The 18,783-nt window shown below is 53.7% G+C and overlaps 1 protein-coding gene across 5 annotated transcripts in view; it reads right to left on the reverse strand.

Moving 5' to 3' along the window:
• Positions 1 to 566: 566 nt before the first annotated feature.
• The window catches only part of ARMC9 (armadillo repeat containing 9), a 177,901-nt gene continuing 159,684 nt past the window's right edge, over positions 567 to 18,783 (reverse strand). For 2 of the 5 annotated variants that reach the window (XM_074398860.1, XM_039469781.2), the window contains exons 23-24: positions 13,224 to 13,353; positions 2,445 to 3,736 (exon numbers count right to left, since the gene is read on the reverse strand). In XM_074398860.1, the coding sequence (XP_074254961.1) occupies positions 3,439 to 3,736; positions 13,224 to 13,353 (428 nt within the window). In that variant the 3' untranslated portion in view covers positions 2,445 to 3,438. Of the gene's footprint in view, positions 1,880 to 2,444; positions 3,737 to 13,223; positions 13,354 to 18,783 lie in introns of those variants that run through there. The other 3 variants (XM_039469780.2, XM_039469783.2, XM_074398861.1) reach the window with 3 other exon arrangements.

An 18,783-nucleotide genomic window follows, 5' to 3' on the forward strand; every position in this document is an offset into this window, starting at 1 on the left:
GAGCTTCTGGTCATCTCACGGGTAACCTGGCCTCCTATCTACCTCCTCCGCCTCCCCTCCGGAGGAGTTAGGGGGTCGGCGGCGAGGAAAAATGCAGTGACCACTGGGACCACTGAGTCCTCCCCATCAAAGGGCGGGCAGATCAGGTGCCTGGGGGAGGGCACAAGACTTTTATTTGCTTTCCATTTCTCTACACACACATACATACACACACACACACACCCACACATACACACACACACATACACACCACACACACACCCCCCACACCACACACACACACACACCACACATACCACACCACACACCACACACACACCCCCCCACACCCCCCCACACCACACACACCACACACCACACACACCCTACCACACACACCCCCACACCACACAGAAACACCACACACCACACAGCACACCCCCCACAGCCCCCATACCACACAACCACACCCCACACATCCCCACACCCCCCCCACACACCACACCATATCCCCCAAACTACACACACACCACAAACCACACCCCCCACACCACACACACACACACACCACACACACCACACACACAGTCCACACACACACCCCACACCACACATACACCACACACACCACACATACCCCACACCACACACAACCACATACACATACACATACTACACAGCACACACACACCACACACATAAACATGCCACACACATATAAACATACCACACACACAGCACACACACACAGCACCGTCTAAGTAAGTACTCATGGGTCTTATTGGATTTCAGAGCTTGGGTAACATCCAGGACACCTGTGACTTGCTGGTCCTGAAGGCAAACTTCCTTCCTCTGTCCTAAGACCGGACCCTGATGACAGTGCAGGGCACGCACAGGCCCCCAGCAGGAGGGGTCACGTTGCTGGTACAGCTGCTTATGTTTACGGTCCCAGTGCAGGAAGGGAGGCAGCGGGCGCTTCAAGAAACATGTGCAGAAGCGCAGAGTAGCTTTGAAGAGGCTGGAACACACCATATTCTTTCTCAGGGTGTTTTTTTGAGACGAAATCTAGCTCTTACGCCCCAGGCTGGAATGCAATGGCGCCATCTTGGCTCACTGCAACCTCTGCCTCCCCACTTCAAGAGATTCTCCTGCTTCAGCCTCCCAAGTAGCTGGGACAACAGGTGCGCACCACCACGCCCAGCTAATTTTTGTATTTTTAGTAGAGACGGGGTTTCACCATGTTGGTCAGGCTGGTCTCAAACTCCTGACCTCAGGTGATCCACCCGCCTTGGCCTCCCAAAGTGCTGGGATTACGGCGTAAACCACCGTGCCCGGCGTTTCTCAGATTTTAACAGAGGAAGAAAACACCAACTTTGCTGCTGAGGCGCAGGCTTGAGAATGAGCTTCACCCTAAGTTCCTTCTGGGTCCCGGTGGTCGGCCTGAGTGAGGAGAGCTGGCGTCAGCAGCCTTGGAAAGGCCCCGCTCCAGGCTGGTCCCGCACTGTCGCCCGCTGCGGCCTGGAGGGCCCCGGCTGCAAATCCAGCACCTGCTGCTTCTGGGGCCAGAAGGTCTCCTGAGGGCAAAAGCCACCCCATCTCCTGTGTGTGTGAAAGGTGAACAGGAAACTCCCCTCTCCAGGAGGTCAGTGCCAGGTTCTGCTCAGCCCTCCTTCAAGGCTCGTCCCGGTTGGAAGTGACCTGCCCGGCGGGGCTTCGATGGCTTTGCTCTGGTGCTGCCTGGACAGCCAGTCTCCCCTCGGCTCCCAGAGTCTGGTGGACAAGTGTCCCTTCACGTTCATCACCCGCAGCTGCTGCCAGATGAGAGCGGGAAGCTGGCTGGTCCTCCAGCAACGTGATGGGGACACTCAGGGACATCCTCACTTCCTGTGAGACTGGCTGCCTGGAGAGAAGAGCCAGAGCAAGATGCCAGCGCCGTGCAGTCTCCACACAGAAGCCCCTCTGTCCCACTTAGTCCCTCTTTCAGCCAGCTCAGAAGTGAGGGAAGCTTCCCTCCCCAGGTCGCCTGCTCCGTGGCCGGGGCTCAACTGGCTGGCCGACTCCTTCCTCACGGAAGCAGGCTGCGCAGGGCGAGTGGCTCAGGCAGCTTTGCAGCCCACGTGTTTGTTGAACCCACAGGACACACAACACCATGGCTGGCTGAGCCGCCCACCCCGCGACCACACTCTGCTGCTAGATGTGGAGCCAGGCCAGCCACCAGTTGCTGGTGTCACTGTCACTATGAACTGGGGATCCCTGCCCCTGTGGCACCTTCCTCCTCTGATTTGCTGCACTTCCTCTGTGCCTGCCCTGGGCTGCAGCTGGCTGGGCTGGGGTTTGGGGTGTGTTTCCCAGTGGGAAGTGGAAGGGAGCCCAACTTGGCTCCCCTGCCATGACCATTACCCCCACTTCCAACCCAGTGGATCCCCAGGGGGTCAGAGCGCCCAGGGCCCCGCCAGGAAGTTAGTGGGGTGGGTGGGACAGGCTGGGGGGCGGCCACAGATGCACATATCCTGAGCAGGATGCTTTCGTCCTGCCTGACCTTCGTTTGTTCTGTCCTTTTGTTTTTGTAAAGCCCTCTAGAAAGCTCCAGCTCAGCTGGATGTGGAGGTGGAGGGACCATCAATTGGCAGAGGCTGGAAGGGGACAGAGAAAGACGGAGAAGTGGTCCTTACAGCGAGCCAAAGGGTGAGAGGAGGCACCAGGACAGAGTGGGGACCCTTGGGCCCATCCCATCTCCAGGTCCTACTGGCAGCCCTTCTGTTCCGCCTGCGAGCAGACATCCGCTTCTGTTTGACCCAGGGGTGGCCTGACCGCGGCCGGGCCAGGCAGGGACATGGCGGCTGGGCCAGGGGCTGGACCACCTCCCCCCAGGGCAGGTCGGAGTTTCCAGGCCAACCCTGGGGCAGCAGAGCCAGGTCAGGGCCCACTCTGAGAGCTCCACAGAGTGGGGGTGGGGGCGCTTCTCTCTCCGTGACCGGCCTGGAGGTCTCACTCCTCAGCTTTGAGTTACTGAGACCAAAGGGAATTTATTTTATTTATTAGTTAATTTATTTACTTTCCGTTTCACTCTTGTTGCCCAGGCTGGAGTTCAATGGCATGATCTCAACTCACTGCAACCTCCATCTCCCAGGTTCAAGCGATTCTCCTACCTCAGCCTCCTGAGTAGCTGGGATTACAGGCATGTGCCACCACACCTGGCTAATTTTTTGTATTTTTAGTAGGGACGGGGTTTCTCCATGTTGGTCAGGCTGGTCTCGAGATCCTGACCTCAGGTGATCTGCCTGCCTCGACCTCCCAAAGTGCTGGGATTATAGGCATGAGGCCCGCTGGGATTACAGGCATGAGCCACTGCACCTGGCCAAGGGAATTTAGTAGGAAGGAAGATTCATGTAGAAACGGTCCCTGGAGGAAAAGAAGCCACCTGCTGGGGCCTGGTTGTGTGGGGAAGGGAAGCAGGCCTTATCCCCCTCTGGCCTGGCTTGTCACACACAGGAGCACGGGGCCAAACATAGCAGCAAAATGCCCTTCCCTCTGGGTTGGCGGGCGGCCGGGCTCCCATGCTAGCGGGGCCCAGGCTGACTTACTCGGCAGGCCCCTTGTGGAGGACGCTGTGGAGCAGGGGTGGCTGGCCTGCTGGGGGCCACACGAAGAGAGCGGAGGAGCCAGGACTGACACCTTTGCCTTGGGTGGCTTCCAGTTCGGTATCTCTGGAGTGCTGGGGGTGCGGGGTTTGCAGGTGAAGGCTGATGTACATTCCCTAGAACAAAATGTGCAACCTGGAGTCCCAGCTATGACATGATTAGAAACCACAGGAGGGACTGGCCGCGGAGGCTCACCTGTAATCCCAGCACTCTGGGAGGCTGAGGCAGGAGGAGGATCAACTGAGTTCAAGACTAGCCTGGCCAACATGGTGAAACCCCATCACTACTAAAAATACAAAAACTAGCTGGACCTGATGGTGGGTGCACGTAATCCCAGCTCCTCGGGAGGCTGAGGCAGGAGAATCTCTTGAACCTGGGAGGCAGAGGTTGCAGTGAGCCAAGACTGCGCCATTGCACTCCAGCCTGGGCAACAAGAGCGAAACTCTGTCTCAAAAAAAAAAAAAAAAAAAAAAAAGCCTAAAAAAAAAAAAAAACCAGCTGGGCATGGCGGCTCATGCCTGTAATCCAGCACTTTGGAGACCGAGCTGGGGAGACCAGCCTGAACAATATGGCAAAACCCCATCTCTACTAAAAATACAAAAATTATCTGGACATGGTGGTGGGCACCTGCAGTCTCTGATACTCAGGAGGCTGAGGCAGAAAAATCACTTGAACCTGGGAGGCAGAGGTTGCAATGAGCCTAGATCATGCCACTGCACTCCAGCCTGGGCGACACGGCGAGACTCTGTCAAAAAAAAAAAAAAAAAAAAAAGGAAAAGAAACCACAGGAGGAAGGAGACTTGGGCATAGGGTGGAGGGTGGGGAGGCACAGGCGCCAACGGGCAAGAATCCCTGCGCCCTGGAGCCTTGGGTCCTGCCCCACCGCTCTCCAGATGGTGACTGCACGGGAGTTCCCAGACACCTTGGGAGCCTCAGCTTCTCCGCCTATAAAATATCTAAGGAACAACTATGAGAATTCAGTGAGGTCGCCCTGGGCCCAGTCGTTAGTGCCCCATAGCTAGAAGTATGGTTCTGGAGAGTAGGATTCGGAAGGAAACTGTGGGATTCTTTTGGTTTGATTTGTTTCTACATGCCTTTTTTTATGTTGATAATACATCCCTTTAATAATTAGAAAAATAATACTTACATCTGAAAAGTCTCCAAATTCAAATTAGGAAAACAGTTGTATATGAACTGCTCATACTTTAGGCAAGAAGTCTTCAAACTAGGTTCAAAGGGATAGCAGGGATTTAGCCCTACTTTTTTTTTTTTTTTTGAGATAGAGTCTCTCTCTGTTGCCTGGCTGGAGTGTAGTAGCGTGATCTCAGCTCACTGCAACCTCCATCTCCCAGGTTCAAGCGATTCTCCTGCCGCAGCCTCCCGAGTAGCTGAGACTACAGGTGCCCACCACCACACCCAGCTCATTTTTGTATTTTTAGTAGAGAACAGGTCTCACCATGTTGGCCAGCATGGTCTCGATCTCTTGACCTCATGATTCGCCTGCCTCGGGCTCCCAAAATGCTGGGATTACAGGTGTGAGCCACTGTGTCTGGACTTAGCCCTACTATTATACTTTTATTTATTTATTTATTTATTTCTTAAGCACAACATGGCCGGATATGGTGGCTTATGCCTGTAATCCTAGCACTTTGGAAGGCAGGTGAATCGCCTGAGCTCAGGGTTTCAAGACTAGCCTGGGCAACATGGTGAAATCCCACCTCTACAAAAAAAAGTACAAAAATCAGCTGGGCATAGTGGCACGTGCCTGTAGTCCCAGCTACTTGGGTGGCTGAGGCAGGAAGATCACTTGTGCCTGATGGTCAAGGCTGCAGTGAGCCTTGTTCACGCCACTGCCCTCCAGCCTGGGCAACAAAGCGTGACCCTGTCTCAAAAAATACAATTTTTGTATCACCCATAACGCTATTCCCCTAAATATTTTCCTTTTGCCTAAGTGATACTGTCGCTTACTCGCAGGTCCAGTCACATGCTGCTCTTACCACTCTGCTTTTATGAGTCTCATTCCACCCTCTCTACACGTCCATCCAGCCTGTTGTTAGCATTTACAAGAATTGTGGATTATTTCTTCTGATTGATATGCTTGGATTTAATAAACATTGACAGAGCTCATGTGTGCTGAGAACTGTGCTGGAGGCTGGGGATCAAAGAACAGGATGCAATTCCTGATGGGAGAAATTCACAGATGCGCGGGGCTGTCTGACTAGGGAACTGGGTTGTAAAATCATTACACGAAAGCTTTGCTGATGTTTCATTTTTTTTTTACACTTACAAAGGAGCTTTGTACATGGTCTAGAGTGCGGTTTCTTTTTTAAACTAATACATAATTGTACATATTTATGGGTGCAGTGTGATATTTTGATGCAAGTATAGTGTGTAACCATCAAATGAGGTGCTTCCTTTTAATATTATTTGGTTCAATTTTTTTTTTTTTTTTTTTTTTTTGAGATGGAGTTTTGTTCTTGTTGCCCAGGCTGGAGTGCAATGGTGTGATCTCGGCTCACCGCAACTCCACCTCTCGGATTCAAGTGACTCTCCTGCCTCAGCCTCCTCAGTAGCTGGGCTCACAGGCGTGTGCCACCATGCCTAGCTAATTTTGAATTTTCAGTAGAGATGGGGTTTCGCCATGTTGCCCAGATTGGTCTCAAACTCCTGACCTTGTGATCCGCCCGCCTCAACCTCCCAAAGTGCTGGGATTACAGGCGTGAGCGACTGCACCTGGCCCAAATTTTTATATTTTACTATTAATATTTTGATATTTTGTGTCATTGTTATAATAGTTAACTTATTTTATTTTAATTTATCTTTTTTTTTTTTTTTTTTTTTTTTTGAGACAGAGTTCTGCTCTTGTCGCCCAGGCTGGAGTGCAGCCTCGCCCGCCGTACTCTCTGCAGCCTCCACCTCCCAGGTTCAAGCGATTCTCGTGCCTCAGCCTCCGAAGTAGCTGGGATTACAGGCACCTGCCACCAATGCCCGGATAATTTTTGTATTTTTAGAAGAGACAAGGTTTCACCATGTTGGCCAGGCTGGTCTCAAAAACTCCTGACCTCAGGGGATCCACCCGCCCCAGTTTGCCATTGCACCGGGCCAGTTAAATCATTTTAAATTGTAGTAAAATATCCATAGTATTTACCATCTTTATCATTTTTACGGGTAGCCCTGCCATGTTTTCAGAAAGAACAACAGAAAACCTAGTAAAAATGACTCACACGAACAGCAGAACTATTCCCAGTGGTGGTAAGAGGAGGGGTTAGCACTGAGTTAGCCTGGTGTGTCCCCATCACATGGTCCTGGGGGCAGGGAGGCCAGTACCAGTTGGCCTGGGAGGCAGCTCTCAAAGGCAGCCAGTGCCCCCCGGGGTTGGAGGAGCTGCTGTGCAAGTCCAGGAGGGAGAGCTGGCTTCTGTATGGCGCTTTAAAGCCAGTGGGAAGCAAGGTCAAGTTGCAGGGTCAAGGTCAGCTGAGGCGAGTCAACAAGAAGCCCAAGGAGAGAAAGCTGGGCCAGCAGGGCCCAGGAATCCGTAACCTCACACCATGAGGACAACCGGAAGAGGACACCATCCTTTTGGAAAGCAATTTGATAATAGGTATCAAAATCCTTATGTGATGGTTATTAAATATATATTTTTTAATTTTATTATTTTTTTAGAGGTGGGATTTTGCTAATGTTGCCCAGGCTGGCCTCCCACTCCTGGCCTCAAGAGATCCTCCCACCTTGGCCTCCCACAGTGCTGGGATTACAGGCATGAGCCACTGAGCCTGGCCCATAATGGTTATTTTATTGTTTTTGAGACAGAGTCTCGCTCTGGCACACCATCTGGAATGCAGTGACTCGATCTCAGTTCACTGCAACCTCCGCCTCCCAGGTTCAAGTGATTCTCCAGCCTCAGCCTCCTGAGTAGCAGGGATTACAGGCATGCACAACCATGTCGGGATAATTTTTGTATTTTTAGTAGAGACGGGGTTTCACCATGTTGGCCAGGCTGATCTTGAACTACTGACCTTGGGCAATCTGCCTGCCTTGGCCTCCCAAAGTGCTAGGATTACGGGTGTGAGCCACCGTACCTGGCCGTAATGGTTATTTTTCATGTGTCAATTTGACTGGGCCATGGTGCCCAGCTATTTGGTCAAATATTATTCTAGATGTTTCTGTGAAGTTGTTTTTTGGACGAGATGAACATTTAAATCAGTGGACTCTGAGTGAGGCAGATCACCCTCTATAACATGAGTGCCCCTCATCCAGTCAGCCGAAGGCCTTAGTAGAAAAAGACCGATATTCCCTGAGCAAGCAGGGCTTCTGCCAGCGGACGGCCTTTGGACTCGAACTGCACCTCTCCCCTGAATCTCCAGCCTGCTGGCCTACCCCATCAGCTTTTCACACTTTCCAAGCCTCTCCAATCACATGAGCTAATTCCTTAAAATCAGCCTCTCAGTTTCCCTGGAGAACCCCAACTAATACACCTTAAAAGCCTGCCCCCCTCTCCCTAGGATGTGACAGTGAGGGGTGAGAACGAGCCTCCTCAGACTGGGGCGCGCTCTGGCTAGCCCCTCCCACTGGCGCAGGAGAAAGTGCCCCTTGGGAGACCGTCAGGGAGCTGCCCCTTGGCCTAGCAGAGTCCACCCCATGAGGCCCTCGGACCACCTCAGGGGCTGCTGCAGGCGGTGGCTGTGCTAACCTAGGAGGCTGGGCCCTGCCATTGGACGCTCCAGCCGCTCTGGGAAGGACATGGTGGGAAGTGGGGTGGATGCTGTTGGGAGGGTCAGCTGAGCCCCCGATGGCCTAGGTGCCCTCCATCCCCCCAGCATGGTGAGCTCAGCAGCCAGGGCCAGGAAATGGCACTGATCTGGCCGGAGATGAGGCCCTATTAGGGCAGAGCAGAGAAAGCATGTGGAGAGGAAGTCCAGAACGGCAGTCACCTCTGACGTAGGGAAGTCATGTGCTGCAGAAACGCGTGACACTGGGTGAAAGGTGACATCGGCGAAAGTTGGGCGGTGCTCTGCAAAGTGTGTGATTATTTATTAGAGCGCCTGGCCTTGTATAATCTCAGCTTATCAATAGGAACATCGTGTTGGTCGGGAAGAGCCATGAACTGCCTTGGGAGATGCTGAATCTTTCCCTGTTTGGAATGCTGCTGAGTCATAATCCGGCTGCCAAGAGTCACCCAGCAGAGGATCCTGGGTCCCTTCTGTTTGCATTAAGGCCAAACAAAGGCGCCCAGGGCCACTAGGTGACTCTGCCCAGCAGGTTCATAACCGGCTCTCCCTTATTGCTGTATTCATCTGGGTTATGAGAAAACCCAGAAAGGGGCGGAGGTGGGGAAAGTAGGGGCAGAACAAAGCACACCAGATAAAGAGAGAGAGGAACCAGCTGCACACACAGCTCCTGCCCGGGGGCACAGATCAGGCTGCACGTCTCAAGCTCCTCGGGCTTCATGTGTCCTTTCTTTTTCCCTTTTTTTTTTTTTTGAGACAGAGTTTCACTCTGTTGCCCAGGCTGGAGTGCAATGGCGTGATCTTGGGTCACTGTAACCTCTGCCTCCTGGGTTCAAGCGATTCTCCTACCCCAGCCTCCCAAGTATCTGGGATTATAGGCATGTGCCACCACGCCTGACTAATTTTTGTATTTTTAGTAGAGACGGGGGGGTTCACCATGTTGGTCAGGCTGGTCTTGAACTCCTGGACCTCAGGTGATCTGCCCGCCTCAGCCTCCCAAAGTGCCAGAATTACAGGCGTGAGCATGTGTCATTTCTTTAGCTGGATGCATGAATGTGTCATTGTGAGCTGCTGTCCATCCTCAGGGGACAAACATGACGGGAAAAGCATACATGTAGACATGTGTACAATCTCTTCTCATTTTTAAAAAGTCACAGTACTTGCAAAAGAATCACCTCTCATCTGTGGCAGGACAGGATCTTTGACATTTGTTTCTGATCCTGTCCTGGGTCTGCAGTGCGAGGAGCCCCTCAGACAGAGCCCCCTCCCTCCCCTGTCCTCAGGCCACATGGAGGCAAACTTCCAGGCACGAGAACCCTGCACCCAGCTGGGACTGCTATTCTGGAGTGGCAGGCCCACGCTGAGAAGGACTGACAGATAACAGTCAAGGCAGCCCCGGCATCACCTTCCTGCACATTCCAGGGTGCAAGTCAGCCTTTGCCGTCTGGACTGACAATTTCATGGGGAGCACTTTGGCTTTTCGCAGGATAAATACATTTGTTTCTTAATAAAAACATCTTTACCCCTGGCCAACATTGTTTTCTCCTGCTACTTAATGCTAAGGAGTCTAAAAAGCTGAATAAGGAGAAGGAAAATTTCACCATGGTGGGTGGGGGAAGGTAGTATATTACAGGGTCTGGACTTTTATTCCCCAGCCTCTGAGAAAGCAATTTTACAGCAAGACCAGTTGCTGGAAGTCACTGGAGCAGAGCTTGAGGCCATTATCCTTAAAACCCCTGCAAGACCATTCAGGCTACCATTAACCCAGACCTCTGCCCCAAGGGCTTCCCGCCCATCCACCTGTTCCTTTTCTGGGTGTGAGACCTCACCTGCAAGAGCAAGACAACAGAGCTGGGGAAAGTTGAGGGGAAAAATGTTCCCCACCAAAGCCACAGGAAGAACCACTCTCTCTTACGTGTTCATCAACAAGTACTCTGACACCTGGGCCAGGCGCAGGAGCACAGCAAACACGCCCTGCACTCCTTGCACACGGGGCACACTCCCTGCACACCCCTGTACACGGTGCACACTCCCTGCACGCCCTGCATACTCTGCACTCCCTGCACACTCCCTGCACATGGTGCACACTTCCTGCATGCCCTGCACGTGGTGCACACTCCCTACATGCCCTGTACACGGTGCACACTCCCGGCACGCCCTGTACACGATGCACACTCCCTGCATGCCCTGCACACAGTGCACACTCCCTGTTCACAATGCACACTCCCTGCACATGGTATACACTCCCTGTACACGGTGCACACTCCCTGCATGACCTGCACACGGTGCACACTCCCTACATGCCCTGTACACGGTGCACACCCCTACACACGGTGCACACTCCCTGAACACTCCCTGTACACGGTGCACACTCCCTGCACACCGTGCATCCCCTGCACTCCCTGCACATTCCCTGCACATGGTGAACACTTCCTGCACGCCCTGCACATGGTGCACACTCCCTACACACCCTGCACATGATGCACACTCCTGTACACGGTTCACACTCCCTGCATGCCCTGTACACGGTGCACACTCCCTGCACGCCCTGCACACGGTGCAAACTCCCTACATGCCCTGTACATGGTGCATACTCCCTGCACACGGTGCACACTCCCTGTACACGGTGCATATTCCCTGCACACGGTGCACATTCCCTGCATGTCCTGCATTCTCTGTACTCCTTACACACTCCCTGCATGCCCTGCATTTCCTGTATTCCTTGCATACTGTGCACACTCCCTGCATGCCCTTCACTCTCTGTACCCCCAGTAGGCCCTGCACACTCCGAATGCCCTGCACGCTGTGCTTGTCTCTGAAGCAACAAGAGGCAGCCACAGACCCCATGACAACACAGTGAGGTCTCCGCCCTGTGGCTGCTGTTGAGCCTGGCAGAAGGGTGTGACCTGCATTTTGGGGTCAGGGAGGAGGAAGGGATGCTTAGCTGAAAACTGAATTAGGGCTGAAGTCAGCCTAACAAGAGATGGCCTCTTGCCATCTAGAAGACTGTGGCATTCTAGACCACATGCACATGAGGCATATACGACGCAAGCCTCACCTAGAACGGCGTCATATTCCGCATGACGTCGCCGGTGAGGCAGGGGGAGAGGAGATGACTTGTACTTCTCTCTTTCCATCGTCTCCTTCCTCACACGGAACCCCCAGGCTTAACATAAGAGCTGGTTTCGGTGACTGACACCAAGGGGAGGGGGCACCTCTGGGCTGGACTCGGAGGGGCTTTGTGCCCAACAGAATCTTGGGGGGCCAGCTAGGCAACCCTGCTGGATGTAAGGAAGTCCCTTGGGGTGGGCTGCGTACTGACTGTGAAAACAGTTATTTCTGGGGAGAGAGGGCTGACCCCAGTGGAGAGCCTCAGAAATGAACTCAGCATGGACAGGAAGTAAAAAGAAGCGGCCTACGGCGGAAAGGGAGGTTTGGCTTGGCCGAACCGCAGAGGAGAATGCAGTCTGGCCTGCGGGCATGAGATGGCTCTGGCCCGCCCTTCAGAGGTCTCTCATTTTGAGTCTTTATTTCAGGGGGATGCTGAAAGCCTGAGAACCCCTGGTCTGGCAGACAAGCTCTTCTTCAGCCACAGAGAGAGGGGAGGAGGCCCAGGTAGGGGAGGAGGATCCCTGGGTCCCCAGGCAGGTTGGCAATGGACTGGAGGAGACCAGTGGCTTGGCCCATCCCCCAACAATGCAGCCACCCTTGACCCCTCTTCCCCTTAGAGATAGCCGGCCACCCTTCCCTAGTCCAGGTCCTGCCTGTCCTTCCCGCAGTTCAGTTGGGATTTCGGCTTCCAGCCCGTCCCCACCCGCGGAAGCTGCAGCCGCCGCGGGGCTCCGCAGGCTTGACCACGCCCCCTTTCTCTGGCATCCTCCTTCGGTCTGTCGCTCCCTATCTCTGTCTCTTCCTGCCTCTTTGTCGCTCTGATTTTCTCTGCTAGTGGGGTGCAGGCTCTGCTGGGTCTTCCTGCCTGTTCTCTTCTGGGGCCTCCAGAGCTGAGCTGAAGCGGCTCCAGCCCCTATTTTACTGCGGGAGGTTGGCTTCCTTCGTGGCCGGGAGGAAGTGGTGAGGGGCAGCTGGCCTGCCTGGTGAGCGGGGACAGGCAGGGTCTGAGACCCAGGCCAGGCGCCTCTCCCTGAGCAGTTTCTCCAGGTCCAAAAGGAAGAGCTGGAGAGATTGGAACAGTCCTTTCTAGACCCTAAGGAACCCCTGATCACCCACAAGGCCAGTCTGTGTGCACGTGGTGCAGAGAAAGAGAGGACACCATTTTTTTCCCTTTTTCTTCTGCTTGGGGTCCCAGTTTTCTTTTTCTTTTCTTTTTTTACTTTATTTTATTTTATTTTTTTGAGACAGGGTCTCACTATGTTGCCCAAGCTAGTTTCAAATTTCTGGGCTCAAGTAACCCTCGGCCTCCCAGCATGCTGGGATCACAGGCGTGCGCCACCATGCCCCGGCCTGGGGGCCCGGTTTCGTTTCAGAAAGTAACCTCAGAGCCAGACCATTTACTTACCTCCTTCTCCATCTTTCTGCCCTCCAGCCCACCTCCTCCAGATGTAAAGAGCTAAGATGGGACACTGTCCCCAAGCCACCCCATCACACAGCCCCGGGCATGTTCGCCTGGCAGTCTGAAAACTAGTCTCGTGGGGATGCTTCTGAGTGCCATGTCCTTCGAGTCTGACCGATGGTTCTCAGGTAGCACAACCATCAGAGGGTGGCCAGGAGCGGCGGCTGCCCTCCCCAGGGAATCCCGACACTGCTCCTTGGCTTCCCCTGACAGAGGCTGGGCCTCAGAGGAGCTCTGCATCCGGCGGGGGGCGCCCACTTCAAGAGCTCCGAGAGTAGGGTTCAAGGCCTTGTGACATCCCCTTACCTGGTGGTCTCTCCCCTGTCTGGGTCCTGGGGCAACTCCCTTGGCTGGCTGGGGGTCCCCGTGGGGGTCGGGCGAGGCTCTTCCTGACATCCTTTCGGCCACCACTCTCCGGGCCTGGCGTTGATGGCCACTGGGGAGGAGGAGAGAAAGTTCAGTCCGCATCTGCTCTGGAGCCCCTCAGAGGATGCCCTCTCCTGCACTGGGCTGTAAAGCCAAGAAAAGCGCACCCCGGTCAGGCCCTGTGGGCTTCCTGGTGCCTGTGGCTTGGGGCACTTGTTTACTCTTGCAGGCTGGGAATTCGCTGGGCAGGGGGGCGTGGAGGGCACAGCCCAGGGACGTGCAGATCACCCTGCCTCCAGCCTCTCCGCCTCCCTCAGCCTCCAGAAAGCCCTCAGAACAACGAATTGTCTCCCTGGGCCATGGCTAGGCGCCGCCACATGGAACATGGAGGCACATTTGCTCTTCTGAAACTCAAATATATGAGATGGAATCTTGCTCTGTCACCTGGCTGGAGTGCAGTGGCTTGATCTTGGCTCACTGCAACCTCTGCCTCCCAGGTTCAAGCAATTCTCCTGCCTCAGCCTCCTGAGTAGCTGGGACTACAAGCACCTGCCATCAGGCCCAGCTAATTTTTTGTATCTTTTTTTTTTTTCTTTTTTTTTTTTCCCCGAGACGGAGTTTTTACTCTTGTTACCCAGGCTGGAGTGCAATGGCACGATCTCGGCTCATTGCAACTTCCGCCTCCTGGGTTCAGGCAATTCTCCTGCCTCAGCCTCCTGAGTAGCTGGGATTACAGGCACGCGTCACCATGCCCAGCTAATTTTTTGTATTTTTAGTAGAGCCGGGGTTTCACCATGTTGACCAGGATGGTCTCGATCTCTTGACCTTGTGATCCACCCGCCTCGGCCTCCCAAAGTGCTGGGATTACAGGCTTGAGCCACTGCGCCCGGCCAATTTTTTGTATCTTTAGTAGAGACGGAGTTTCACCGTGTTAGCCAGGATGGTCTCGACCTCCTGACCTCGTGATCCGCCCACCTCAGCCTCCCAAAGTGCTGGGATTACAGGTGTGAGCTACCTTGCCCGGCGGCGTGTAGTTTTATTCACTAAAACCAACAACCTGAGAGGTAGGGTGCTCCTCACGAAGCAGCCCGAGGCTCCTTAATGATGAACCCCTTGGTGCACCCAGGGTGGCCAGGAAGTGCCCTGACTGCCAGTGACAGGTGCCATAGCTGACGCCCACCCGGGACCCGGACAGCTGGGACATGCAGGAGCCCTTCATGGGGAAGCCGACGGAGAGTCCCAGACAGCACACCGAGGGGCCTCCCAGGGACCTGGGAACAGATGTTCCTGTATCTCAGATGCCACGACCCCTTCTCCCACCTCTCTTCTCCTACAGCTAAAGGGGTCCATGTCACTGCTGCAGCAACACTGTGACAGAGCTGCATCCGTGGCTCCCTTGGGCCAAGCTCCTCTCAGTTCTTTCATTTTGGAAGCACCTTTGCCTCTTTGCAATGTGATCTGTTTCATCTTAAATATAAAGGGACCTTCCCTGCAGGTTTCCCTGAAGCAAGGGGCTTTGACTTCCAGATAATTCTCTTTTGACCCAAACGAGAATCTATTTCTGATACCAGAACCCAGCGGGTGGCGCTGGGCGGCATCCACCTGGATCTGGGTCTCGAACTAGAGCTTCAGGACAGTTGGCACCGGCTCAGTGTGCTTAGAATAGGGCCAGGAGACAAAGCGTAGGTACACAAAAGAATACTTGAGTGGAGTCACACAGAATTGCTGGGCTACACACAGGGGAACCCCGTTACAACGTGTGGTGTCACAAAGCTGTGCCCATGCCAGGCAAGCCCTCTAGGACCAGGAACTTCCCAGGGTGTGTGAGGGTGAGGGGGCGGGGTGGCCACAAAAGAGGAACTGAGCTGGCGCTTCCCAGGGCCATGAGGTGGTCTTGGTTCAACTGTCCCTTTCTCCTCTCCCACTTCCTCCAGCACAGGCTGCACTGCAGACTTTCAGAGGTCCCACCAAGGACAAGAGACCGGCTGGGCACGGTGGCTCACGCTTGTAATCCCAGCACTTTGGGAGGCTGGGGCGGGAGGATCACTTGAGGTCAGGAGGTCGAGACCAGCCTGGCCAACATGGTAAAACCCTGTCTCTATCAAAAATACAAAAATTAGCCAGGTATGGTAACACATGCCTGCAATCCCAGCTATTCAGGAGGCTGAAGCAGGGGAATCACTTGAACCCTTGAGGCGGTGGTTGCAGTGAGCCAAGATCACGCCATTGCACTCCAGCCTGGACGAGAGAGAAAGCCTCCATCTAAAACATAAATAAATAGGCCGGGCGCGATGGCTCACGCCTGTAATCCCAGCACTTTGGGAGGCTGGGGCAGGTAGATCACTTGAGGTCAGGAATTCAAGACCAGCTGGGCCAACATGGTGAAACCCCATCTATACTAAAAATACAAAAATTAGCTAGGTGTGGTGGTGCACGCCTGTAGTCCCAGCTACTCGGGAGGCTGAGGCAGGAGAATCACTTGAACCCAGAGGAGGAGGTTGCAGTGAACCGAGATTATGCCACTTCACTCTAGCCTGGTGACAGAGTGAGACTCCACCTCAAAAAAATAAATAAAAAAGAAATAAAAAGAACAAGAGACCACCCCCCACCACCACACACAGACACACTCAAGAGCCAGGAGCTAAGATCTAGGGCAGCCTGGGTGCGCACCAGGGGCTCCCTGTGGCACGGTAGTATCTCTTGCCTGCTGGTCCAATTCTGGGCATTTTAACTCCCGGCCTATGAAGTCCCAAGGCATGTGATTTTGATATTCAAGACAGTCGTGGTTGGTGGGGAAATGAGAATAGCTTTCCTCAGGCCAGTGTTTTGCAAAACGCTAAGCCATATTCTTGGCCTTTTCCCTTGGGAACTATTTCCTTTTGGCATTTGGGACCAAGTCCTTTGCCTAGAAATGTACTTTCTGGCCTCGCATGCCACAGATCAAGCAGTTTGAGGGTCCAACAGGTTCCTCCTCTTAAGTTTTCCCTGCAGTGCCGACTGAATGCAAATTGCAGAGGCTCTTACTCAATAAACTCAATGTGGAGGTGGTTGTTTCTATGGGGTCTTTGGGTGGGGGGGTTAGTTCCCAGCACAGGCCAGAGTCTGCATCGAGCTGTGTGCAAGGAGACCTGCAGGAAGCCTGGCCTGGGGCCAGGATGGGCCTAGGGCAAGGTGAGCCAGAGAAGGCAAGTGGAGGGGGCCCACACCTGTAATCCCAGCACTTTGGGAGGCTGAGGCAGGAGGATCACTTGAGCCCAGGGGTTCAAGACCAGCCTGGGAGCACAGAGAGACACCCCTCTCTACCATCAATCAATCAATTGAAGCGGAGGGAAGGGCTGGAGAAGCAGGACTGTCTGGAGGAAGTCAGGCCAAGCTCCTGAGCAGGGAAGGAATGAAGCAGAAGGCAGCGTGGCTCCGGGGTGCCCACACCCGGCCCAGCACTGCTGTCCCCATGCTCATTCCCCCTCCCCCTCACTCATCCCTCTGCTTAACCGTAGTCCCCTTATCTGCTGAGCCAGAGGCAGGCGACAGGATGGGGAGTGGGGCAGGGAGGCCTGGGGAGACAGCAGCAGGCCATGCGCAGGCCTGTCTGAAAGAAGGCAGAAGCCAGAATGGAATCTACTGCAGGCATGGCAAAGGCTTACTTGTGATCCAGAGAAAACTTAATCTGGGGCTTGGTTTCTCCAAAGGAAGAACTTTCTGTCAAGCTAAAGGATTTTAAAGGCGACTAAGAGGGCCAGACATGATGGCTCATGCCCAAATCCCAGTGCTTTGGGAGGTTCAGGCGGGAGGACTACTTGAGGCCAGGAGTTCAAAACCAGCTCAGGCAACATAGCAAAACTCCGTATTTACAAAAAAAATAAAAAAACACTTTGGCTGGCATGGTGGTGCATCTGTAGTCCCAGCTACTCAGGAGGCTGATGCGGGAGGATCATTTAGGCACAGGAGTGTGAGGCTGCAGTGAGCCATGACTGGCCACTGCACTCCAGCCTCGGGGACAGAATGAGACCTTGTCTCAAAACCAGATGAAGGAGGACTAGAGGTGTTGGTCTGAGGCTCAGAGCGGGCCTGGTTGGGCCAGGGAGGGCAGTGACTATTCTTGGTCTCTGGCAGGTGAAGGGCAGGGCTGGGGGCCAGTGTCCTGGGTCCCAGCCAGGCTGAGCCAATAGGAGCTGGCTTGAGGAAGGGACACTCAGAACACGGTCTCAGTGTTTGGGGCAGGCTGATGGGGGCACCGACTGCAGGATTTGGAAAAAGCCCTGCTCTGGCTCCAGCTGGTCCACCTGGGGGGCTGGTGAGAGGCTCCTGCCTCCCTAGGAAGCAGCACGAACCGCCTGTGTCCACCAAGGCTGAGTGTCCTGGGGTGCCCACCCTGTTCATGCAAGGACCCAGAATTTGCCTGCGCCCAGACTTTGCCCGGGCTGAAGTAAACTGTTCTGGAAGAGAACAGTAATATCAACATTGCGGTAGCTGCTGTGGGGCCATTTCCATCCATACCAACCTCAAGGGTCTCCACCCTGCAGGCAGCAGCAGCATGACAGAGCTTTCCAGAGGCACATCCAATCAGTGCAAAGATAAAGGGCCTCTTAGTGGTCATTTTGGTAAAGCAAGGATGTTGCCGCGATGTTACCCTGAATGTACTGTGGGGCCTTTTGGGAAGTCCAGGCCTAAGAACTTGCAATCAGCGTTAACTCAATGGCATTCAGTCAAATTGACAAAACTTGTTAGATGCCCGAAGACCTCCACCCTGGCAGCAGAAATCTCTGGATAAATACTGAGCTGCTCACCTTTGGAGAGCATATTAATATTTACAGCTCTAGTAAAACATGTGTAAAAGACCTGATGATCAATGCTGGCAAAACCTCTGAAACTGCTCATCACCAAGAGACCCAGGGTCCCAAATAACTCAGCAGCCATTGCTGGCTCGTCACTGGCTACCCCTCTGCACCTGGGCCTGGAAGCGTCTGAATCCAATTGTGAGCAGATGCAAGTTCTCAGCTGCTTCTCAGACAGGAATCCAACCCGTTCCTCTGTTGTTTTTCCTACTCAAATGGAAATTAGAGTCTTATCTGAACTGCTCATAATCCTTTTAATTTCCTTTCAAAAATTAAAAAAAAATACTTTGTACATTTCTGATTCAAAGTATATATGTTTTTTCTGGCATCTAAAAAATACTTTTATCTCCCATTGGCCTCTGGTTAAATCAGCTGGAAGTTTCAAATGAGTTTGGATCCCCAAGTTGTTTGGGCTCTTAGTTCTGCACATTTCAGCCTCGGTCCAGCCTTCCAGCAGGCGGCTGGCCTTGTCAGCACCAGAATCGGAGCCACCAGAACCAGTGTCACACACCTACATCAGCATGGGACTCCTCCTCCAAAGCTTCACATTAAAGCTGGCTTTCACCAGTCAGAAATCTGGCCCCAGGAGCCCCCAGACGGGAAAAGCTGGCAGTGCTCCGAGGACCAGCCTAGCATGGTCTGGCTGTGGGTGGGGAAGCCCATGA

This window comes from Saimiri boliviensis, chromosome 5 (assembly GCF_048565385.1).
Source record: "Saimiri boliviensis isolate mSaiBol1 chromosome 5, mSaiBol1.pri, whole genome shotgun sequence".
In the NCBI taxonomy this organism is placed as follows: Eukaryota; Metazoa; Chordata; class Mammalia; order Primates; family Cebidae; genus Saimiri; species Saimiri boliviensis.